Below are 25,525 nucleotides of genomic sequence, written 5' to 3' on the forward strand. Positions count from 1 at the left end.
TGAACTCTGAAACATTAATAACAATTGGAAAAGTATTTATCATCAGCAAGGCAATAGATGATCACAAAATATTTTTTCTTTAATATTTTGTACATTAGGTGCATTTGTACCAGTTGTAATTACAGTGCATTAAAGGTCAAGTGGCAAGGTGGTAACTTCTATGTTCCTGGAAAAATTCAACCAGATAATAGTTATTCTTTTTCTTGCTATTCCCAATCTACCTGCTGTATTTTAAAGGTCAAGTGTTTTAACTTTTTCTTCTGTGGGCTTATTAAAAATTATTTGGGAATTGGCTCATCCAAAGGTTCACCCCGTTAATCCAGTTAGTTGATGAAGTGCCCAGGTTGGGTGACCAGCATTTGCTAAGTTTGCCAAGCTCAGCTGGGGCAGAGATGGGGAACTACAATTGGCCTCGGCTAGATGAGTTAGAGAGCAGAAAATCAGCTCGAACTGCCATTCCTTTTGTTCTTCAGCAAATCCTGCTGGGAATGTAAACATGCAGACAGTTCAGGGTTGCGGGCGGTGTTTTTTTGTGGGTGAACGGTCAGGCAATGTTCACTGTCATGGCTCACAAATAAATAATAAATACTTGGGCAAGGTGCTGGACAACAACAGGTGGAAGCACCTCTGTGCAAAGCATTAATGCCGTCAGGAGGGGAGGGGAAAAACAATTGCATAATTAAAATATATAAAGTATTAAACCCCTGGCATTTTTACACCACATTATTGTTCATTTTGTGGTACCTTTTAGAATTAATTATTTGTTTGCCACTAAGTTTCCTGACAGTTTATTCTGCAGTGCTACCACTCGTCTGCTTTAAATCTGTACTCAAAGGGAATGAGCATTCAAAATGGTGGTGCTATAATTGGAACCTACTTTACCAATCTATGTTCTCAATGTGCACAGCTCCCTATAGGACATGTAGCATCATGTGATTAGCCCACTAATCTTTTTGGAAACTGATGTAGTTTATTTAACATTAATCTGTGACATTTACTGTAACTCTAGATAATAGAAATAGAGTAACACACAAGAAATACATTTGCTGTGCAAAAACGGAAACCCTTGCCATTTGACCTGTAATTCTGGGAGCTCTCCATTCACTGCTATAGTATATTCATACAGTCAACACACACAAATCACCGACAACATTTCTTTGTTACATTTTTCTCTGAAAGTTACATTAGTGAAGATATTTTGATCTCACAAACAATTGAACAACATAAACTAAACAGTGACAAAGTGACAAAGAGCAGACTGTTTTCATTAAGTGTTTCAGCTACTAGTATTTAGTTTCACATTTTCAGCATTGATAGCATCTTAAATAATATTAACTTTATGAGAAATACATATTTGAGCAGTTCCCCAGGTTATTGAAATCATTCCATGTTTCTATATCATTGTAATTTACAGAAACCTAACACATCACACCTCTTGTTGCAATTAAGCTAAGTACATGTTAGCTCTTCATGTTACTTCTTCCTGCCTCCTTTTCATGCCTGTCAATTTTGCAGCTAATGTGAACGCAACACCTGTAAAGACCTCAGCAATGAAGGAGATCCATGCCAATGCCAAGGACCATCCAAATCTGATGTTAATATCTTCCAGAATCTTCTTTCCAGACAGACAAACAGCTTCTTTAAACGCTGCTGCAGAATATCCGATATATACACTGACCCCGCCAAGCGTTACCAGTGCTGAGTTAAACAGAAGATGATACTTTAGTTAGTAGATACTGGTGTACAGGTCATGTTTTTTCAGACTATTTCATTTCATAGCCATGCTTTTTTTTCCCAATATTAGACATCTAACAGCTAGGAATTTAATGTCATGTTCAGCTGAAGACTTCAACGTTAAATAATGTAGCAAGACAAATTATTCTTGTGAATCAAATCCCTGAGAAAGAGAATTCTGTTTGTTGCTAACACAATCACAATATATGTGTTTTTATACACACTGGGGCCCATTTTCATCTTTGGCTCACATCAGGATGGAAGTGGGCAACATGATTTAGGAGCTCGCCCAATGTAACTGGCAAGAAGCCTGAACCCGTCTTCCTAGTTGGCCTCATTACAATATCGGTGAGATGCCTGTTCCAGACAGGTCAGAGGGGGCATTAAAATGGAGGTAGGGGGAGAAAATCCCAGAGAGGCAGGAAAAACGCTGTGCGGTCAGAAGTATTCATGCTCCACCTGGCCGGCAAAAATGATTAGCAAAACTATTTATTGAGATGCACCTATTCAAGCAGGTAACGTATTGGAGCCAGTAAGGCAGCAGTCCCTTTTACCATTAGACACACATAGGAAGACAATTTTACAATTGTTAGAAATAGGAGTGGAAAGTCGCTAACATAACACCAATCTTTAAAAAGGTGCATAGCAACAATCCAGGGAACAACAGCGATGTGAGGATAAAGCATTTCAAGGAAGAGGGTATAAAACATGTTATGGAAAGAGGGAGTTGGTATGAGATGTAAGGAAAGGAAGTCTCACCTGATAAAGAGATCTTTGAGGAAACATTAGACTTCATTACGAATATACATACATGTGAACATACAAATTGGGAGCAGGAGTAGGCCCCTCTTGCCAGCTCCACCATCAATATGATCATGACTGATCTGTTTGTAACCTCAATGCCACATTCCCAGCTATCCCTGATAACCTTTCACCCCCTCATCAAGAATCTATCTAGTACTGCCTTAAAAATATTCAAAGATTCTGCTTCCACTGCCTTTGTGGAAGAGAGTTCCAAAGACTCACTGCCCTCTGAGAGAAAAAAAATTCTCCTCATCTCTGTCTTGATAGGCAACCCCTTATTTTTAAACAGTGACCCCTAGTCCTAGAGTCCCCCACAAGAGCAGATTCTCTCACAAGAATTGCAAAGCAAATTCTGTGGATGTGCTGTTTGATACCATGCCAACAAGGTACTATTCATAGTGACTTCTTGCCATTGTGGGTATGATTTCAATCACAATCACACTTTGCTTTCTTTGCTTTTTCCCATTTTTAAGCTTGCCTTTTATTCCAACCCTTCCTACCTTGCAGTGTTTTACCTTGTTGGCATGGTATCTGTGCTGGGATCCCTTCAGTTTACAGTAAATGATTTGGAGCTGGAGATAGGAGCTGTCTATAACAACAAATTAAGCTGGGGGCTGTGCAAACAAAGGAGAGGAGCAAATTAATGTAAAGAGGTGTGGAGAATTTGAATGTTGAACTGATGGGTCTCAAATGCATTTAACGTGGATAAATTCAAGGTAATGCGACTAGGGTGTTATAGACTTGGGGCAGAATATTACGCTCGGCAAGTGGGCACGCGCCTGACACGCCGGAGGGTAAAATGACGCATGATGACATCGGGAGTGCGTCCCGATGTCATCGCGCATTCACGCGATATTTCAGTCAGCGGGCACGCACCAGAGTCAGCTGCACACCCACCAATAATTAAAAGGCCTATTAAGGCCATTAACAAGCTAATTAAATTCAAATTTACGCTACCCACACAGGCGAAAAGGCCAAGCGGCCTTTACATTTTTTAGGAAACCTCATCCATGAGCGGGATGAGGTTTCCTAAAGCAAATAAGCATTGAACAAAAACTTTATTATGGAATTAAAAACATGTCACATCTCATGGAACAGAGTCACATGAGGGGACATGTTTTATTAAATTTTTATTGTCTTTATTAATTTTTTTAAAAAGAGCTTCAATTTCCCTGAGGCAGCTCCGTGCCTCAGGGAGATTGAAGCACTCTTCCTCGCGCATACACGAACTGCGCACTAGGCCCGGCTCTCCCACCTGTCCCTGCCCGCCCAGGCAGCGCTCAGTGCTGCCTCTCACGATCCACACAGGGCGGGCCTTAATTGGCTCGCCCATGTGATATCGCAGTGCGGAGCCGATCGTGGGCAGCAGTCGGCTGCCCGACCACCCCCGCCCGCCCCCACTAAGGACCCCCGCCAAGGGCAAAATCCTGCCCTTGATTTTCTAGACAAGTTTGTTATAAGAAACAGTGAACATTATCTACAGGGCTTCAGCAGCAGTGACATGCTTCCATCAACGTTGCATTGTTACTGAGGGTTTTGGCCAAAAGTGGCTTTTCACAAGATTTACCAACTAATCAAAGGTCTTGGACTCTGGGTCATTGGGTGCCATTAGACTAGGAATTAGGCCATATGTTTTACTGTCACATGTCAATAAGCGGATCGCTTGACTCTTCTCCTCCCCCGAAATGTCATTGGCCAAAAAGAAGAACGCAAGGCGTTCCATGTAATGTGACCAGTCATTGGCGGTCTGATCAAATGGTTTGCTACGGCCAAACTATGGCATACTGGAGAGAGATAACTTCGACCAATATGATGAAGGCTGTACTTACAATGACCTGCAATGTACGGTTATTTACTTCTGCTAATTTCTGCAGCTTTCCTTGGTGTCATCGACTGGTTGTGTTTTGCCTCATCGCCAGTTGTTACATTCCTTCTATTGGGTCGCTTTGCTCAGCGAACACGATTGCACGCCTGCCTAATGATGAGTGAGTTAGTAATCAAGATGATGCAGGCGAAGAGACCATTTTAAGTTGAAGCACATGCTGTTTATTAACATAAGTAACGGAGCATTAACACCAGCATCTTCTCAAATCAAACCCTACTCTAAAACTACTGATTAACAATGTAGCCCGCGCTACACAGCAATCGGGTAATACAATCACGTGGTCAATCTGCTTACATTCTCTTGAAGGTGTATTGCACCTCAGATGACCACAGTCTACCACAGAGTTTAGTCTCATCCTTCATTTTGACTTCACAGTCGGCCAGACCTCTCTCAGGCAAAATCTCAACTTGGTTCAGTTCAGGGGTTGAGCTACTCATGGCTTCATCACCCACTTGCATTTTGGAAAGTTCCACGACTTTTCCTTCTAATGCCTCTTTTGTTTCACTCAGCTGACTCTTCAGCTCTTCAGTCTCCTTCTTGTATCTTTTGACTTCCTCCTGGAACCTTAAATGTTGCTGCGTCTTCTCTGCCAACTGGTTCTTCAGTTTGTTCGGAGAGATGTTAAATTCATCCTGCTTCTCTTCATCATTTTCCAGAGGTACAAACTTTGACCTGAGGGATCCTTGTATTGTGCGAAGGTCTTTCACAGAATCACAGAATCACACAGTGCAGAAGAGGCCCTTCGGCCTATCGAGTCTACACTGACACGTTAAAAACACCTGATCTACCTACCTAATCCCATTTACCAGCACTTGGCTCATAGCCTTGAATGTTATGACGTGCCAAGTGCTCATCCAGGTACTTTTTAAAGAATGTGAGGTAACCCGCCTCCACCACCCTCCCAGGCAGCGCATTCCAGATCGTCACCACCCTCTGGGTAAAAAAGTTTTTCCTCACATCCACCCTAAATCTCCTGCCCCTCACCTTGAACTTACGTCCCCTCGTGACTGACCCTTCAACTAAGGGGAACAGCTGCTCCCTATCCACCCTGTCCACATCCCTCATAATCTTGTACACCTCGATCAGGTCGCCCCTCAGTCTTCTCTGCTCCAACAAAAACAACCCAAGTCTATCCAACCTCTCTTTTTCCACAGGTTTTCCTTTTCTTTGCGAAGCTTACTTGTTTCATCTTGAATTCTGTAATTCGGCAGAGTCTCTTTGAGTTTCTTTTGCTGTTCTTCCATGCTGCCCCAAGACAGTCTTCATTTCCTCAGGTTGCTGAATGGCTACACACTCCTTCTGCATCCTGTTAAGGTCCTTTGACTTTCCACACTCTTTCTGAAGTACCTTGCCTTGTTCCTTTTCCAACTCAGGAACTCTTCTATCTTCCTTTTGAAATCTCACTGGCCAATAAAGGGTAATTTCCCTCAATTAATTTCGACCTAGAAGGCTTGGTCCTTCAACTTCCACTACAATCACAGGGAGCTGTGCAGTTTGGTGCTTGTAATAAACAGGTACAGTGGTAATAACTTTTAATTGTATGATTTCAGCTGTATACATTTTCAATTTGGCTGAAGTCTGTTCCATATTCAATTGTTGAGTACCCTTGTTTAAATATTTGAATGTGTGCTCCCCCACTACAGTGGTTGATGCACCGGTATCCACTTCCATAATTAAAGGCTTTCCATTGACCTGAAGAGTAACAGTGATTGGCTCTGTTTTCACATTAAATAGGGAATAAACATCGGAATTAGTAGTTTCTGGTTCTTCCAGATTATGTACTTTGATCAGTTTACTTTGCTGCCTGGGAGTTTGTTTCAATCTTGCTTTACATTGTTTCAGTATGTGCCCTCTTTTATGACAATAATGGCACTCCACCTCTTTAAGACGGCAAGTTTCAGAGATATGGGGCAGAATTTTCCGGTCGGCGTGCGGGGCCGGGCCTGACACACTGACGCGTAATATGATGCACGATGACAACGGGCATGCATCCTGATGTCATCGCGCTCAGTAGCGATGTTTCATTTGGTGGGCGCATACCAGAGTCAGCTGCGCGCCCGCCAATATGTAAACGGTCTATTAAGGCCATTAAGGAACTGATTAAGGTAATTGCTAACGCTGACCGTCCAACCTTAACGTTGGCAGGCAGGCGAAAAGGCCAAGCAGCCTTCGCGGGATGAGGTTTCCCAAACCATTTATTAAATAAATAAATAACATTTTCATAAATTTAAAAACATGTCCCAACTCATGTGGCACAGTCACATGAGGGGTCATGTTCAAATAAATTTTTATACCTTTTATTTAATTATTTTATTATCGATCCAATCTCGCTGAGGCAGCTCCGTGCCTCAGGGAGATTGAAGCGCTCATTTGTGTGCATGTGCACAAGAGCGCTGGCCCCGACTCTCCCTCCTCCCCCCGCCCGCACAGGTAGTGCTGAGCGCTACCGGTCGCATATTACGCTGGGCAAGCCTTAATTGGTCCGCCCACATAAAATGGCGGCTTGGAGCGAATCACAGGCGGCAATCGGCTCCACGCCCACCCCTGCCCGCTCCTGCTGAGCCCGACCACCAGATGAAAAATCGTGCCCATGGTTACTTCCACCTTGATAACAATTCATTTTCAGATTTGCTACTGAGCTGTCTCCTGTATATTTTTTAAATGTTCAGGTAGCAAGGACACGCCCAGCAGTCTGTTCCCACCCCAACTGGAAAACGGCACATTTTGTACACCCTGTAAGGCTTGGGAACCCTGCTCGGCGCTTTCCATTGTAAGCGTTATCTCCAATGCTCCTTTAAAATCAATATTTACTTCATCTAATAACCATTGTTGAATGGCATCATTGTGCACACCACAGACCAAACAATCCCTTAACATATCATTTAGGGTCTCCTCAAAGTCACAATGTTCAGTTAGCTGTTTCAACGTCGCTACGTATGTTGCTGTGGTTCCCTCCGGGGCTCTTACTCTTGAGTTAAGTTTGAACCTCTGCATGATTACTGAGGGTTTGGGTTGAAAGTGACCCTTTACGAGGCCTACTAATTCACTGAAGGTCTTCGAATCGGGAGCGTTCGGGGCCGCCAAGCTCTGGATTATAAATTTTACTCTCACAGACGCTTGGGAGAAATGCTTCCCTTTTTCCATCACCATTATTTTGTTTGCTTGGAAAAAGAAACCAAGGCGTTCTATACATTGACTCCAATTCTCTGTGGATGAGTCGAAGGGTACGATTCTGCCAAAAGGTTGCATACCTGGTGAGTATAGTTTCCCTTTCTTCTGTTTAAAACAAGATAGTCACATTCACTAGACGAGAAACAGCACCGGAACCAATCTACCCTTGTCACGAGTTGTTATAGACTTGATTTTCCAGACAGGTTTCTCATAAGAAACAGTGAACTTTATTTACAGGGCTTCAGCAGCAGTTACATGCTTCCATCAAGACCCACAACTCCATAGACACAAACTCCACCCCTAAGGCTCCCCGCACTTAGGGCTGATTCGCTCACACTGTCACATGATCCTACATAGTACAATAAGTCTTAAAGCTACAGTTACTACATAGGGAATGGAAATATAAATTAAATGGCTCCAGGCTACAGTAAACTGCACAGGACGGGGGGGCACTGAAGAATGGTAGACAGTTCAATGAATCCTAACATCAGTAAGGAGGGCTAAGATCTTGGGAACATATACTGCGGATGCTGAAAATCTGAAATAGAAACATGGGGCAGAATATTGAGCTGGGAGGGGGGTGGGGGAGTGCACACGCCTGACCCGGTTGAGCGTAAAATGACATGCGATGACCTCGGGCGAGCATCCCAATGTTATTGTGTAGTCCCAGCATATTTTGTGCAGCGGGCGCGGGCCAGAGTCGGCAGCACACCCTCCGACAATTAACAGGCCTGCTAAGGCTATTAAAAAGTCATTAAATTCAAATTTACACGGCCGTCCAACCTTATGTTTGGTGGGCAGGCGAAAACACCAAGCGGCCTTTGCACTTTTTAGGAAACCTCATCCACGGGCAGGATGAGGTTTCCTAAAGCAAATAAAAATCAAATAAAAGTTATACATTTGAATTAATAACATGTCCCTGCTCATGTGACAGAGTCACATAAGGTGACATGTTTTATGACATTTTTATTTTCTTCATTAGTTTTTTAAACAGCGCTTCATCTCCCTGAGGCAGCTTCATGCTGCCACTCACATTCCACGCTGGGCGGGCCTTAATTGGCCTGCCCGCGTAAAATCACGATGCGGTGCTGATCGTAGGCAGTGGTCGGCTTCCTAACTGCCCCCGCTGAGCACCCCCACCAAGGGCAAAATTCTGCCCATAAAATGCTGAAAATACTCAGCAGGTCAGGCAGCAGCTGTGGAGAGAGAAATGGGGTTAACATTTCAGGTCAGTGACGGACTGTCAGAACTGGAGAAGGTTGGAGATGTAGCAAGTTTAAGTAATTCCAAAGACAATGAAAAGGAGAGGGGAGGAAGGCCTGTGATAGGATGGAAGGTAGGAGTGATTAAATGACAAAAGGGGGTGGTAATGGGACAAGTAAAGAAACAAAAGCTTGGTCCAGAGGAGGTGTAAATGGCAATAGCGGAAATCATTGCCAATAGGTGCTGCCTGAAAAAATGGAAGCAGTGATCTGAAAATGTTAAAATCAGCACTTAATCTAGGGGCAGGATTTTCGGTACCCCCATCCTGAGAGGTGGGCTGGGCAGGAGTGCCAGGAAAATAGCAGCGAACCATGACAGGATGGCTCCCCAGTGCGTTCCAGCCCCCAAGTAAGTTTCTCAGCCGTGGGACCAGATGCAGATCAGCTGCCCACCTCTGGTTGGAGGGCAGCCAATTTAAATAGTGAAGGCCCCTATTTGGAGTGGATTTAGAAAACTTGCGAGCATCCAGCTTCATGGAGACAGCCTCCCAGCAACATCCCAGTGGGCCATCAGAGCTGGAGGTTCCATGACCCATTTAAGGGACCACTTGAAAGAAAGGCCACCCCATTAGCCAAACACTCCCCCAAGGGCTTTCCCCTCCATTCCCCAGGTCCTTCCACTCTCATCCATATTTTTAAATTATGCTGACCCTTCCAAGGGCACCTCCATTTCGATGCACCTTTGCATTCTCCAAGCAGCCTCAGCAGTGTCCATCTCTGCCGATGGAGCTGCCGAGGCTTCAGAGCTGCTCTGATTGGGCCAGCAGCATCTGCATCCCACCTGCTGCCCTTGCAGCTAGCTCAGATATGGCCAGTCAGGAGGCCACCTCTGGGAATATCACTATCTGTCTGGTTCCTGGCAAGTGCCAGCTCGAGCCTCCCATTTGATCCTGACATCAGGGTCCTGAAGCGCACGGGAAATCCTGCACTGGGAGGCTGTAGAGTACCTCATCTAAAGATGAGTTGCTGTTCCTCGAGCTTCCATTGAGCTTTTACAGAATGATATAGGAGGTCAAGGACAGAGTGGGGGCTGGACAGAGAATTGAAATGACAGGATTGGAACATATAGCCAGGGCACAAATCTCAGAACGTGTTAACTGAGTCTGCACCTTACTTTGTTGAAAAGGTTAGTCAGATAGTATTATTCACATTTGCAGCCATGTTTGCTCCAATTTACTAAGTCCTTATCATACTAATTATTCTCAATTTTGCTCTTGACAATTGAATCTGTTGGTAAGGAATACTAATAGTTCTGTAGTCTCTAGAGGAGATTTGTTATTTTTTTGAAAATGAGTATTATTATCTTCACTTGTTTGATATCTAATGGAATCTCTTCAGTTTTCAGCCACATTCTCACAATGACTGTTGGCATCTCATGAATCTTGGCCCTAATATTTCTCAGTATACTGGGATAAGTACTATTTGTTCCTAAGGATTGGTTAGTTTTGAGTCCCTTAAGCTTCTCTATATTCTTCTCTATATTCTTGTTGATGAAAAAGAACAAAATTAGTCCAACATGATTGATGAATATTGCACATTTTTTTAAATAGTAAAACATCTATAATACAATTAGCAATGAGTTAAGATAAAAAATCTTACATATAGGCAGACTTAATGGAACACTATACAATCATGCCTTTTCTCTATGTCTATCATCATACCGATCGTTTACATTTCAAGGTATTTATTATACAAATCCCTCCTAGCTCCTCCTAGCTTTGTCTCCAGGATAAGTAGCACTGTCTTCCAAGAGCTATCCAGCTGCAATCTGTAAAGATTGAACTGGTTGCCTGATACTTCCTCCAGCTTTCTCTCCCATTCGAAACAACTGGAGTCCAGAGATGGCCTTTCCCCTCTTCTCATTTGTCATCACCTAGTGTTAATGTTGGAATTGTGCCATAATAGAGTACATGCTTTAAGTTGGGAATTAAGAGCAGCTGTCCCTAATTGGGGAAGTATTAAGGCTTCAATACAAGAGTATAAAAAGGTGTTCACACACAGGGTTGGGAGGAATTGGACAAGTCGGCGAATTTTCTCTGCAAGCCTGGAATGAAACCCATCTTCAGGTGCAGGCTGGCTTCAGACTCATTCTTTCCTCAGCATACGATTATTAAAATAAGCGTGGTAGCAGAGGATGAACATTAAGCTCTGGTGATTGGTTGTTGAAGAAGAAGTTTTTTGTCTCTATCCTCTGAGGAGGGAGAAAAAAAGCAGACCACTCTTGACCTCCATTATAGAATAGCTGAAGGATGATGCAAAATCTCAGGCTTTGACTATCCAACCGTTTTTTTGTTTCAGAGGCAGAGCCACTTCAGCAATAGGAAAATGATGCCAGGGTATGGAACCGGCCACATTATAAGAAGGATGTGATTACACTGGAGGGGGTGCAGAGGAGATTCACCAGGATGGCACCTCCCCATGCCCACACAGAAGATGTAACACCTGCCCCTTCACTTCCTCTCTCCTCACCGTCCAAGGGCCCAAACACTCCTTTCAAGTGAAGCAGCATTTCACTTGCATTTCCCCTAACTTAGTCTACTGCATTCGTTGCTCCCAATGCGGTCTCCTTTACATTGGAGAGACCAAACGCAAACTGGGCGACCGCTTTGTAGAACACCTGCGGTCTGTCCGCAAGAAAGACCCAAACCTCCCTGTCACTTGCCATTTTAACACTCCACCCTGCTCTCTTGCCCACATGTCTGTCCTTGGCTTGCTGCATTGTTCCAGTGAAGCCCAACGCAAACTGGAGGAACAGCACCTCATCTTCCGACTGGGCACTTTACAGCCTTCCGGACTGAATATTGAATTCAACAACTTTAGATCTTGAACTCCCTCCCCCATCCCCACCCCCTTTCCGTTTCTTCCCCCTCCCTTTTGTTTTTTCCAATAATTTATATAGATTTTTCTTTTCCCACCTATTTCCATTATTATTAAATCTATAACTGTAATGCCCTGTCAGTCTTTCCACCCCACCCCCATTAGAGCTGTACCTTGAGTGTCCTGCCATCCATTCTTAATTAGCACATTCATTTAGATAATATCACCACCTTTTACACGTCTTTGTTCCTTTGTCTGTGACATCTTTTGATTATCTGCTCCTATCACTGCTTGCTTGTCACTACAACCACCCCCCCCACCAAAAAACTTCTCTCTCTCTCTCTCTCTCTCTCTCTCTCCCCACCGCCCCCCCCCCTCCCCCCCACCTTAAACCAGCTTATATTTCACTCCTCTCCTAACTTTACTCAGTTCTGCTGAAGGGTCATGAGGACTCGAAACGTCAACTCTTTTCTTCTCCGCCGATGCTGCCAGACCTGCTGAGTTTTTCGAGGTAATTCTGTTTTTGTTTTGGATTTCCAGCTTCCACAGTAGTTTTTTGTTTTCACCAGGATGTTGCCTGGGATGAAACATTTAAGTTATGAAGAGAGGTTGGATAGACTTGGGTTGTTTTCACTGGAGCAGAGAAGACTGAGGGGCATGATTATGAAGATTATTATCAAGATTATGAGGGGCATGGGCAGGGTGGATAGGGAGCAGCTGTCCCCTTAGTTGAAGGGTCAGTCACAAGGGGACATAAGTTCAAGGTGAGGGGTAGGAGGTTTAGGGCGGATGTGAGGAAAAACTTTTTTACCCAGAGGGTGGTGACGGTCAGGAATTCACTGCCTGAGAGGGTGATGGAGGCGGGTTGCCTCACATCCTTTAAAAGTACTTGGATGAGCACTTGGCACGTCATAACATTCAAGGCTATGGGCCAAGTGCTGGTAAATGGGATTAGGTAGGTAGGTCAGGTGTTTCTCATGTGTCGTGCAGACTCGATGGGCTGAAGGGCCTCTTCTGCACTGTGTGATTCTGTGATTCTGATTCTGTGATTACCCTGGAGGGAGCAAGGTGCGGCCTTGGTGTTGTCATTTCCAGCAAAAGGTAAGATTAGAAGTAAAGTATTTTCAGAATTGGACACAGATGACTTGGACACCAAAGAGGGAGTAACTCTTCTATTACAGTTTTTGGATAAATTTTACAAAAAGTTTCATTTGTTGGAAGTATATGAAGTATAGTCAAATTTTGATAGAATTAAGAAAAACAGATGATCAGTCCATTGAGGAGTATGTTATGGACTTTTAGTGGTATAAGAGACTGAAAAAGTTTAACCTTGAAATCTTGGAGTCAATGTTGCCTTTCTAATTGCTGGACTGTGCACGCATTTCTCTTATCAATGGAGTAACTCACCATCTGACTCCCCAAAGCCTGTCCACCAACTACAAGGCACGTCGGGAGTGTGATGGAATACTCCCCGCTTGCTTGGGTGAGTGTAGTTCCAACAACATTCAAGAAGCTTGACATCATACAGGGCAAAGCAGCCTGTTTGATTGGCACCCCATACACAAACATTCACTCCCTCGGAATCACAGAATCACACAGTGCAGAAGAGGCCCTTCGGCCCACCAGGTCTGCACCGACACATGAGAAACACCTGACCTACCTACCTAATCCCATTTACGAGCACTTGGCCCATAGCCCTTGAATGTTATGACGTGCCAAGTATTCATCCAGGTACTTTTTAAAGGATGTGAGGCAACCCGCCTCCACCACCCTCCCAGGCAGCGCATTCCAGACTGTCACCACCCTCTGGGTAAAAAAGTTTTTCCTCACATCCCCCCCTAAACCTTCTGTACTTCACCTTGAACTTGTGTCCCCTCATAACTGACCATTCAACTAAGGAGAACAGCTGCTCCCTATGCACCCTGTCCATGCCCCTCATAATCTTGTACACCTCGATCAGGTCGCCCCCTAAGTCTTCTCTGCTCCAACGAAAACAACCCAAGTCTATTCAACCTCTCTTCATAACTTAAATGTTTCATCCCATTCTGATGAACCTCTCCTGCACCCCCTCCAGTGCAATCACATCCTTCCTATAATGTGGCAACCAGAACTGCACACAGTACTCCAGCTGTGACCTCACCAAGGTTCTATACAACTCCAACATGATCTCCCTACTTTTGTAATCAATGCCTCGATTGATAAAGGCAAGTGTCCCATATGCCTTTTTCACCACCCCACTAACATGCCCCTCCGCCTTCAGAGATCTATGGACACACAGGCCAAGGTCCCTTTGTTCCTCAGAACTTCCTGGTGTCATGCCGTTCATTGAATACTTCCTTGTCAAATTACTCCTTCCAAAGTGTATCACCTCACATGTTTTAGGGTTTAAATTCCATCTGTCACTTATCTGCCCATTTGACCATCCCATCTATATCTTCCTGTAGCCCAAGACACTCAACCTCACTGTTAAACACCCGGCCAATCTTTGTGTCATCTGCAAACTTACTAATCCTACCCCCCATATAGTCATCTATGTTGTTTATATAAATGACGAATAATAGGGGACCCAGCACAAATCCCTGTGACATGCCACTGGACACTAGATTCCAGTCACTTAAGCATCCTTCTGTCATCACCCTCTGTCTCCTACAACTAAGCCAATTTTGAATCCACCTTATCAAATTACCCTGTATCCCATGTGCATTTGCCTACTTTATAAGTCTCCCATATGGGACCTTGTCAAAGACTTTGCTGAAATCCATATAAACTATATCAACTATACTATCCTCATCTACACACCTGGTCACCTCCTCAAAAAATTCAATCAAATTTGTTAGGCATGACCTCTCTCTGACAAAGCCATGCTGACTAACCCTGATCAAACCTTGCCTCTCCAAGTGGAGATAGATTCTCTCCTTCAGAATTTTTTCCAATAGTTTCCCTACCACAGACGCAAAACTCACCCTCCGTCACCAATGCACAGTAGCAGCAATGTGTACCATCTACAAGATGCACTGCAGGAACTCATCAAGGCTCCTTGGACAGCAACTTTCAAATCCATGACCATTGCCATCTAGAAGGACAAGGGCAGCAGACACAATGGGAACACCACCACCTGGAAGTTCCCCTCCAAGCCACTCTCACCATCCTGACTTGGAAATATATCAACATACCTCCACTGTCGCTCGTTCAAAATCCTGGAATTCCCTTCATAACAGCACTGTGGGTGTAAAGGTTGGAAGACTCCATGGTTATCGAAGTTCAAGATCGCCAAAATATTAGACACAGATTTCAGTACAACGATAGGGTTGTTGATGGGCAGCCTGAAGAAGGTCACACTTTTAGCCAATTTGAGAATCAAAAAAAAGTGGGTCTGGAGGGGCGAACATAGATGCTTCAACCGAGAAATGCATAGGGAATAATTCATCTGTGTTGTCGGTGTGATTCTAAATATCATTACGCAATGAATTGTTTTCAGCCAAAGAATCATTTTTGAAGTAATGTATAAAACAGATAATTCTGATGCTGAGAATGATGACAGCAACTGCCATGAAAGAATTGTGTTGTGTTGGTCACTGGGAGTTTGAATCCGGTGAAGAGTGTTTTGGTGGCTGATTCATTCAACTGCGCTGTACTGGATAGTGGTTGCACTTCAACTGTGTTGTGGAGTGGATTAGCTTAATTGCTACATGGAATGTCTCGATGAGGCAGATTGATAGAAGATTAAGGAGTATTGAAGTGCTACCTGCTTTAGGTTGGGGGTGATAACGCGTTAATGTCTTCCAGAAAAGTAGCCCTCCCGTACAAGATATCAGGGGTCAGTATCTTCATCAGCACTGAAATGGTCTCTAGTGAGAGACCTCTATTGTTGAGCAAATCTTTGATTGAAAAAATGGACAGATGAAATTAGACATGGAGAATAACAAAGTAATTGGCCAGAATTTTCCCATCGGCGATTTGGGGGCGGGGCCCGCTCGCCAACGGGAAAATGACGTGGGATGACATTGGGAGCAACCCCAACATCATCCCAGTCCCTTTAAAGTTTTGGGAAGGCGATAGGACAGCGAAATAAGCTGTCCGCCCGCCGACCTGTCAATGGCCAATTGAGGCCATTGACAGGATAATAAAGATTGTTAAAGACCCTGCCCGTCCAACCTTAAGGCTGGTGGGCAGGCCAGGAGCCTTAGCGGGCTTCAGATAAAACTTTTTAAAAGCTTTAATAAATGTAATGTGATATTTATTAACATGTCCCATCTCGTGTGACATTGTCACATGAGGGGGACATGTTAATAATATTTTTATTTTTCTATTTTTTAAGTTTCGTACACTGTCACTAATCTCCCTGAGACAGCACTTAGTCTCAGGGAACAGTGCGCTCTTTCGCGCGCATATGCGAAAGAGCGCACTTTGACAGCTGGGGATTCCCTCCGCCCCCCTGCACAGGAAGCACATAGCGCTTCCCGTCGGGCATGCCACTGGGCGGGCCTTAATTGGCCCGCCCACTTAAAATGGTGGTGGGCCCCGTTTCGGCAGAGGGGGCCGGCTGTCCGCCTGCTGCTGAGCTGGTGGGGCCTGCCCGCCAGCCAAGGGCAAAATTCTGCCCATTGTGTTTTGGGAAAACCATAGATCTGTGTTTTACGCAATCAGGCCATTACTGCCTGCCATTGAGAAGCCAGATATTTCTCGTTGGGGAGTCCAGGCAGTATTGTTAATTCCTGGGGATAAAAGTTTGGTGGACAGTGAAAAGATTATCTGGAAGTTGCACAAACTATTTGTACATCCAAAATTCTGGAACAGTCCTGGCAGATTGGAGGGTGGCAAATGTAACCCCACTATTTAAAAAAGGAGGGAGGGAGAAAACAGCGAATTACAGACTGGTTAGCCTAACATCAGTAGTAGGGAAATTTCTAGAGTCTATTATAAAGGATATGATAATAGGGCACTTAGAAAATACCAGCAACATTAGACGAAGTCAACACGGATTTATGAAAGGGGATTTATGTTTGATAAACCTACTGGGTGTTTTTTGAGAACACAACTAGCAGAGTAGAAAGGAACGAACTAGTGGACGTGGTGTATTTGGATTTTCAGAAAGCTTTTGATAAAGTCCCACATAAGAGGTTAGTGTGTAAAATTAAAGTACATGGGATTAGGGTTAATGAATTGGCATGGATTGAGAATTGGTTTGCGGACAGGAAACAGAGTAGGAATCAATGGATCTTTTTTAGAGTGGCAGGCAGTGACTAGTGGGGCCCCGCAGGGATCAGTGCTTGAGACCCAGCCATTCACAATATATATCAATGATTTGGGTGAGGGAACCAAATATAATATTTCCAAGTTTGCTGACAACACAAAACTTGGTGGGAATGTGAGCGATGAGGAGGGTGTTAAAAGGCTTCAAGGCGATTTAGACAAGTTGAGTGAGTGGGCAAATATATGGCAAATGCAGTATAATGCGAATAACTGTGAAATTATACACTTCAGTAGGAAAAACAGAATGGCAGAGTATACCCGAGTGTCCTTGTACACAAATTACTGAAAGCAAGCATGCAGGTGCAACAAGCAGTTAAGGCGGCAAATGGCATGTTGGCCTTCATTGTGAGAGAATTGTGAGCTGTACAGCGCCTTGGTGAGACCACACCTGGAGTACTGTGTGCTGTTTTGGTCTCCTTACCTAAGAAAGGATATACTTGCCATTGAGGGAGTGCAGCAAAGGTTCGCCATACTGAGTCCTGAGATGGCAGGATTGTCGTATGAGGAGAGATTGGGTCGACGAGGCCTGTATTCACTGTAGCTTAGGAGAATGAGAGAAGATCTCATTGAAATGTATAAAATTCTGACAGGGATGTACAGACTGGATGCAGGGATGATATTTCCTCCGGTTCAGGGGTCACAGTCTCAGGATACAGGCTAGACCATTTAGGACTGAGATAAGGAGCAACTTCTTCACTCAGAGGGTGGTGAACCTATGGAATTCTCTACCACAGAAGGCTGTGGAGGCCAAGTCACTGAATATATTTAAAAAGGAAGTAGATAAATTTCTGAACTCTAAAGGCATCAATGGGTATGGGGAGAGCACAGGAGTACAGTGTTGAGATAGACCATCAGCCATGATCATATTCAATGACAGAGCAGGCTCAAAGGGCCGAATGACCTGCTTCTACTTCTATTTTCTATGTTTCTATCCAGCGTCACAGAAATTGAAAGCTGAGTGATGCTGGAGTAGCTGATAAAGAATATGACACCCTTTTGAGTGAGTTACGGCTCAATGTGACATTTGTTAAATACTGAAGGATACCACCATGTCCTGTTGTGAGTCTGCCACCAACCAAGGAATTTAATGTCATGGGAATGGACTTAAAAGTATGGGACAAGGATCGGGGTGTGGTTTTTTTTTGCTACATTTTCTAGATATGGTGACTAGATTTGGCCTGTCTACAGTAATAAATGGCAAGAACAAATTGACCAGCGTAGACAAGATGATGGAGAAATGGGTGGGTGCTGAATTAGGAACACTGATGAAATTCCTGATAAATAATGGAGGAGAATTTTCAAATGATGAATTTCGGGACATGTGTGAAAATCTGAATAGCATGAACACCGCGGCTGAGAACCCGTTCAGCAATGGTTTGTGTGAGAGGTGTGATGAAATGCTGTATAAGATACTGGCTGACCAACTGGATTGCAAGTTGCAAACGGCACTGGAATAGGCAGTACATGCAAAAAATTATTCACAAATGGCCGAGGGGTATAGTCTATGCCAGTTGATGTATGGCAGGAATCTGAAGTTGTCTTCAGTGCTATCAGATGCTCCCCCTGCTCTTGAACTACCATTAGCTCTTTTTAGCTGTTCACTTGAATGCCTTGCATGCAGGCAGCAAAGCTTTTATAAAGCTGAGGTTTCAGAAAGAATTAGGAGAGTACTGCAACACCACAAGACCATCTGAAGTAGAATTTACTTCATGTGATCTTGTTTATTATAAGAGAGAGGCAAAGGGAATGGAAAGGTTCAGGGAAAATTCAGATGTGAACGGAAAACTGATTATTATTCAACACAGGAATCAAACAATAAAAGACCATTCCTCACGGGACATCAGAACGCATTATGAATTTTGTCGAATACTGACAATATGATAGACAATGAAGCACCATGTGCATCGCATACTCATTTTGTCAGACAGAGCCAGAGGGACAAGATATAATGGAGTTCAATATCAGTAAAAAATCTGGTTGTGATGAACAGGAAGGGGCTATTTTGTCCAGAGATCAGCTGCCCTCAGTGTGGTCCCGGGCATTGTATTGTCCAGAAGAATCAGATAACTGGAAGGATGCAACAATATGGCAGGAAAATCTACTGGAAAATATAAGAATTTGTTGAATGTCCAGGATGATGAACAAGCAGTAAAGGCCATGGACTGGGAGCACAAAATACAAGAATCTAAAATAAGGAAGTGTAGCCCAAGTTACTGTAATGGGTCAGGTGATGAATCCCAGGTGAGGAAATGTTCACATGCGGTGCCTGGAAAGACTTCAACAGGCAAATAGGGGTCATAGCTTGACTAGACAACGTGGTAGACTGGAGAATGCTGAATCATTGACAACAAAGCAGAAGCAGGAGTCCCCATGACTGAGGCTTTTGTAATGGCTGACAAGTTGGGGGATGAAGTTAAACAGAGGGATTTGGACAGTTGGACGGAGTTTGGTGTGTATTCAGAAGTCCCAAATAGGGGTCAGCCAGCATTTTCATGTAAAGTGGATCTGCACAGAAAAGCTCCCATCGGATGGAACTTATAAGACCAAGGCTAGGTTAGTGGCCTGGGGATTTGAAAAATGCTTAGCAAATTAAAGAAGTCAGTGTACTCACCCACAGCAGGAAAGGGAATTGCGAAAAAAAATTTTGGCCGCTTTGGCAATGCTTTCATGGGAATGTAGGTCCATAGATATAACAGCTGCATTTCTGCAGGGGATCACCTCCAGGGGGAAGTGTTTCTCAATCCATCTAAGGAGGCGCCAGAAATAGAGGGAAAACTTTGGAAGTTGAATAAGTGGGTATATGGTTTAAACAATTCTTCCAATGTTGTTAAAGTTGGAATGTCTCCAACTGATGGCAGATCCTGCCATGTTTTATTGGTGGGAAACTTGCAGGCATCTTCATGATGCATGTTGACGACATCCTATGGGGTGGCACTAGTCAGGATTAGAACAGGCTTTAAGGTCAGAAGTCAGGCTAATGGGGCCTTTAAATATATTGAATTAGAAATAAAACATCATAGGTTTAAGGTTACTTTACACCAGCAATCGTATTTAGAAAGTGTTAGCCCGATCGTAGCCAGTCGAGCTAGGTCTTCACAAAGATGCAGATACTTCCAAAGATGAGACTTCAAAGCTGTGAAGTCTGATTGGACAATTAAACTGGCTGGCCACACAGATGAGGCTGAATGCAAGCTTTGAAGTTCTTGAACTGAGTACTACAATGAAACATTCCATGGTCCAGGACATCTTCCAGGCAAACAAAACATTAAAAAAGTTAAAGACGGAGAAATGTTTACTGAAGTTTCCATCTTTGGGTGACCACAAGAATATAAAATTGATTTTGTTCAGTGGTGCCTCTTATGCAAACTTTGTTGATGGGTTTTCAAGTGCAGTGGATTTCATAATATTTCTTGTGGGGGAAAATGAGAAATGTTGCCCGTTGGCTTGGGAAGCCAAGGACATAAGGTACCCTGGCTGCAGAGACTCCCTCATTAGCAGAGGTAGTTGACATGGCAATCTTTTTATCTAAAATGTTAGGGGAAATACTACATGGGGAAATGACAAAGAAAGTGTCCCAATAGAATGTTACATTGACAATCAATCCCTTTGGGATAACATATACTCCAAAAAGAATGAGAGTGAAAAACGATTACGAATTGATATCACAAATCTAAAATGGTGGTGAGAAAGGTTTGAAACAAGCCATCAGTTATCAGACAGTTCCACCAAAAGGAACACTTGTAGTGAAAACTATTGGGGGTATTAGGAGAGGGAAGACTCAGAATTTAAGTTTTGAAAATGTGTAACTTATTTCCCGGTCTTCAGTTTTACCTTTGTCCTGAAAAGAAAATGCATTTTCTTTTCCTCGAAAGGAAGGGAATCTGTTAATGTTGGAATTGTGCTGCAATAGAGTAAATGCTTTAAATTGGTAACTGCTGTCCCCAACTGGGGAAGTATTAAGGCTTCATTACAAGAGTCTAATAAGGTATTCGTACTGGGGATTGGGGAGAATTGGAAGTTAGAGTCTGTGACTTTCCTCTGCAGGCTTGGAAATAAACCTGTCTTAAGGGACAGACTGGCTTCAAACCCATTCGTTCCTCAGCAAACGATTATTAAAATTAACACCTAGCACTGCCCTTTGCTGCTCGTGCCCCAACCCAACCATTGATACAGCCACCCAACCCCTCCCTCCCCCTCCCCGCACTGGCCTCACCCCCAAAAAAAGCTCATAGCTCTATCCTTCATCCTTAAAGACAGCTCCCAGTTTGAGGCTTTGCTCGTAGTGCAAATGCAGGAACAGAGATCCACAAAGGGCTTTCCACTGCTGAGTTAGGAATCCTCCTTTTCTTTTTGAGGATAGCTCCTTCCTGTCACCTCATATTGCTCCTGCCCGCGATGACTCTGGTAGTTCCTGTGTTCTATGCTGCCAACATCTTCCCCAAGTAAAGCCTGATAGTTATATTCCCAGCTGTGCCTTGGGGACCAGCTTTATGTTCTTACAGTTGCCAACCATCAGCGTTCAGAGCAGACAACCTACTTTTTGATCCTCCTAAAAACAGTGGGCAGAATTTTGCCCTTGATGGGCGGACGGGCCCCACCAGCTCGGCGACGGGCAGGCAGCCGAACGCCACCGCCGAAACGGGCCCCACCACCATTTTGAGTGGGCGGGCCAATTAAGGCCCACCCAGCGGGCCACCCGACGGGAAGCGTTATGCACTTCCTGTGCAGGGGTGGGGGGGGGCGGATTCCCCAACTGTCAAAATGTGCTCTTTCGCATATGCGCACGAAAGAGCGCACTGCTCCCTGGGACTAAGCGCTATCTCAGGGAGAACGCTGAAAGTTTTATAAACTTAAAAAATAGAAAAATAATAAAATTATTACATGTTCTCCTCATGTGACAATGTCACACGAGATGGGACATGTTAATAAATATCACATAAAGTTTATTAAAGTTTTTTAAAACAGACGTGAAACCTCATCCCGCCAGTAGATGAGGTTTCATGTTTTATCAGAAACTCGCTGGGGCTCCTGGCCTGCCCACCAGCCTTAAGGTTGGATGGGCAGGGCCTTTAATTGGCTTAATTATCCTGTCAATGGCTTCAATTGGCCATTGACAGGTCGGCGGGCAGACAGCTGATTGCGCTGTCCAGCTGCCTTCCTGAATATTTAAATAGGCGCGATGACGTCGGGGGGCATCCCGCATCATTTTCGCATCAGCATGCAGGCCCCGCCCCCAAATCGCCGACGGAAAAAATCTGGCCAGTGTTTCTGGCTCTGGCTGACCAATAAAGAATCAAAACGTGTTTCTTCACAGAAAAGGTAAATTCCTTTATTTTATGGAATGAAAGTCATTATATTACCCACCATAACATAGGTACAGTGAATGGTGGGGTTTGCATGAATTTAGACACTGCTAAAGGAAAACCTGCACCAAAACCAATTCGCCCATCATTCCTGTGTTTGCAGATCCACATTGGCTCCCAATCCGACAGCACCTTGATTTTTAAATTCTCATCCTTGATTTCAAATTCCTCTATGGCCTCACCCTTCCCTATCTCTGTAACTTCCTCCAACCCTCCAAGATCTCTTGGTTCCTCCAATTCTGACTTCTTACGCATTCCCAATTTTTCCATCGATCCATCAATGCTGGACATAACTTTTAGATGCCTCAACACTAAACCCTGAAATTCCTTTCCTAAACCTCAACCAATATTTTTCTTAGTCTTAGGTTGAACCAGACTATTTCCACATGCACTGTCATAGCCCAAGGTGAGCTTTCAACCATCGATCCACACAGTCCGTAACACTGCCTATTTCCTTTGTAACATTGCCCAACTCAACTCTTCTGCTGCTGAACCAACATCCATGCCTATTGCTACCTTCAGAATTGTCCCAGATTTGCACTGTGTGGTAGCGGCAGGTAAAATGACGTTTTACCTGCTAATCGCAATGGTGGATTTTCACACCGTTTCATTCCAAACCTGCCACATTAATTATGCATTCCTGGGATACGCTCCATTTCCTTTAATTATGCATTCCCAGGAAACATGCCATTTCCATGGCAGGTGGGCTCTCATTTGCTCACCACGCCACCACCTCGATGCTTCATCATGCCAGGAACTACATTTAAAGTACAGCCGCGCTTGCTGCTTCCTGCCCAGGACTGCAGCAAAGAAGACATGGCCCTGAAAGGCAAGAAGACTCCAGCCCTTGAGCACCCTTGGATTCCGTGGAGGCCCGCTGTGATGTCCTCTACCCCTGCTCTGGCCGCAGGAGGGGCAGCTACATTACCACTCCAGCTTGGTAGGCGATAGCACTAATCACCACTGTCAATGTTGCACAAAAGAGGCTGGCCATAGAATGCAGATAGAGGATGAATATTCTCATCCATGGAGCCAGGGTATAGAGCTTTTATGTTTTTGATTATCAGGTTCGCTTTGTCCGGCTAACACTAGCTGCGTCCGTGATATTAACACGTTACTTAGTGCTTGAAACAATACAGGAAGGGAGACCATTTGACTGAACAAACACTGGTAGCTTATTGGTACTAATAACAGAGCACTAACACCATGGCCAGGATTTTGCCCTCATCGGGCGGGGGTGAGCGGGAGCTGTTGGGAAGCCAACTGCCACCCGCGAATGGGGCCCAACCATGATTTCATGCTGGGGGGCAAATTAAGGCCCGGCTAATGTGAAACGCTTGCTGCAGCGCTCAGTGCTGCCTATGTGGTGGGGGGGGTGGTGGGGGGGGGGGATGTGGTGGGGGGGGTGGGGGGGGCATGTGGGGGGGGGTAGGGGGGTGAAGGAGGGGAAGGAGGGCAAGCGCACAAGCTCGTGCGAAGCACACGAAAAGTTCCCTGAGGCAGTCATGAAGATTTTGAAAAATTAAAAATAAAGAATTTTAAAATATTAAAAAACATGTTCCGTCATGTGATTCCGTCATGAACAGGGACATGTTATTAGTGAAATTTAAACATTTTTATTTAATTTTTAATTGCTGTTGGAAACCTCATCCTGCCCGTGGATGAGGCTTTCTTAAAAAATCCGAAGGCCGCTTGGCTTTTTCATCTGCCTGCCAAATGTAAGGTTGGACGGGCAGTGAAAAATTGAACTTAATTATTACTTTAGTGGCCTCAATAGGCCTTTTAATTGTCGGCAGGCACACTGCCAACACCCGCGCGTGCCCACCCACCGAAATATGGTGCGAGTGCACAATAACATTGGGACACTCGCCCGACGTCATCGCACGTCATTTTACGCTTATTCGGGTCGGGCATTCGCCCGCCCAACGAGTGAAAAATTCTGGCCCATGTGCACTTCTTCAATCAACTCCAACTTCAGACTTCCAGTTACCCAAAAAGCCCCTGCTGTGTAGCAATTCATCAATACAGTCACATCGTCAACTAACTACATTTTCTTAAAGGTACATAGCACTCCACTTTACCACAGCAACCATCTTAGCACTCTAAACTCACGCACTCAAGCCCATCACACATTCACTGGCATCTCACTCACTGCCAGCTCAACAGACATCACCACCCATTCTCACACACATACCTTCACATCTCCATTTGGCCTCATCTCCTCTGGAGACTGCCTCCTCTGCCCTCAGCAACTTGAGGCACTTTCACAGATCAACATGTGCCCCCATCCACACCCTGGGATACCCTCTTTCCCCAGTACAGCTCTCATTCTGCAGCCTCTTCCCTCGCTTGAGGCCACTTCTCCCCCTTCCCCAAGCAAGACTTTGCCCTGCATTCATTGAAAAGCCACCCACATATGATTAACCTGGTAGATAGAGACCTACCCTTGAGCCCCCCTAAAGTCATGTGGTGCTGTCTGTGAAGCCTGGCGCTGATGACTGCGAGTGCCGACCGAAGCAAGGTAGGCAAACAAACCTTCAAGTCCTGGGCGAAGTGCAGCCCGCCAAGCGCATGCCTTATATATGCTGTTGTGAAACACATCGGTGTGTTTTCCTGCAACATGGGTGGACGATCCAGTGGGGGGGATGAGTCCAGTGGGCTGGCCTTATAATGATATGCTGATTTATTACAATGAGGTTCCCGACGTCTAATGGTGGGAAACATGGTCTGCCATCAGCAGGCGGAGCAGACAATTGCAAACTGGCTTCACAACATTGTGAAACCGATTTTTAAAATTTTTTAAAATTCATTCACGGGATGTGGACTTCGCTGGCTGGGCCTAGTTGCCCTTGAGAAGGTGATGGTGAGCTACCTTCTTGAACCGCTGCAGTCCATGTGGTGTAGGTACACCCACAGTGCTATTAGGGAGGGAGTTCCAGGATTTTGACCCAGCGACAGTGAAGGAACAGCGATATATTTCCAAGTCAGGATGGTGAGTGACTCGGTGGTAGTGGTCATAGGTTTGGAAGGTGCTGTCTAAGGAGCCTTGGTGACTTCCTGCAGTGCACCTTGTAGATGGTACACACGTTTGTTGATGTGGTGCCAATTAAGCTTTGTCCTGGACAGTGTCCAGCTTCTTCAGTGTTGTAGGAGCTGCACTCATCCAGGGTGGCAAGTTACTCATTGCATGATTCCTAGCCTCTTACCTGCTCTTGTAAGCCACAGTATTTATATGG

The 25,525-nt window shown here is 44.6% G+C and overlaps 1 protein-coding gene across 1 annotated transcript in view; it reads right to left on the bottom strand.

Annotated features, from left to right (window-relative positions):
* Positions 1 to 549: 549 nt before the first annotated feature.
* Positions 550 to 25,525, bottom strand: part of tmem114 (transmembrane protein 114) — a 135,175-nt gene continuing 110,199 nt past the window's right edge. The window contains exon 5 of the mRNA XM_078558702.1: positions 550 to 1,698. Within this exon, the coding sequence (XP_078414828.1) occupies positions 1,469 to 1,698 (230 nt within the window). The 3' untranslated portion in view covers positions 550 to 1,468. The remainder of the gene's footprint in view (positions 1,699 to 25,525) is intronic.

Source organism: Cetorhinus maximus, chromosome 15, assembly GCF_964194155.1.
Source record: "Cetorhinus maximus chromosome 15, sCetMax3.hap1.1, whole genome shotgun sequence".
Lineage (NCBI taxonomy): Eukaryota > Metazoa > Chordata > Chondrichthyes > Lamniformes > Cetorhinidae > Cetorhinus > Cetorhinus maximus.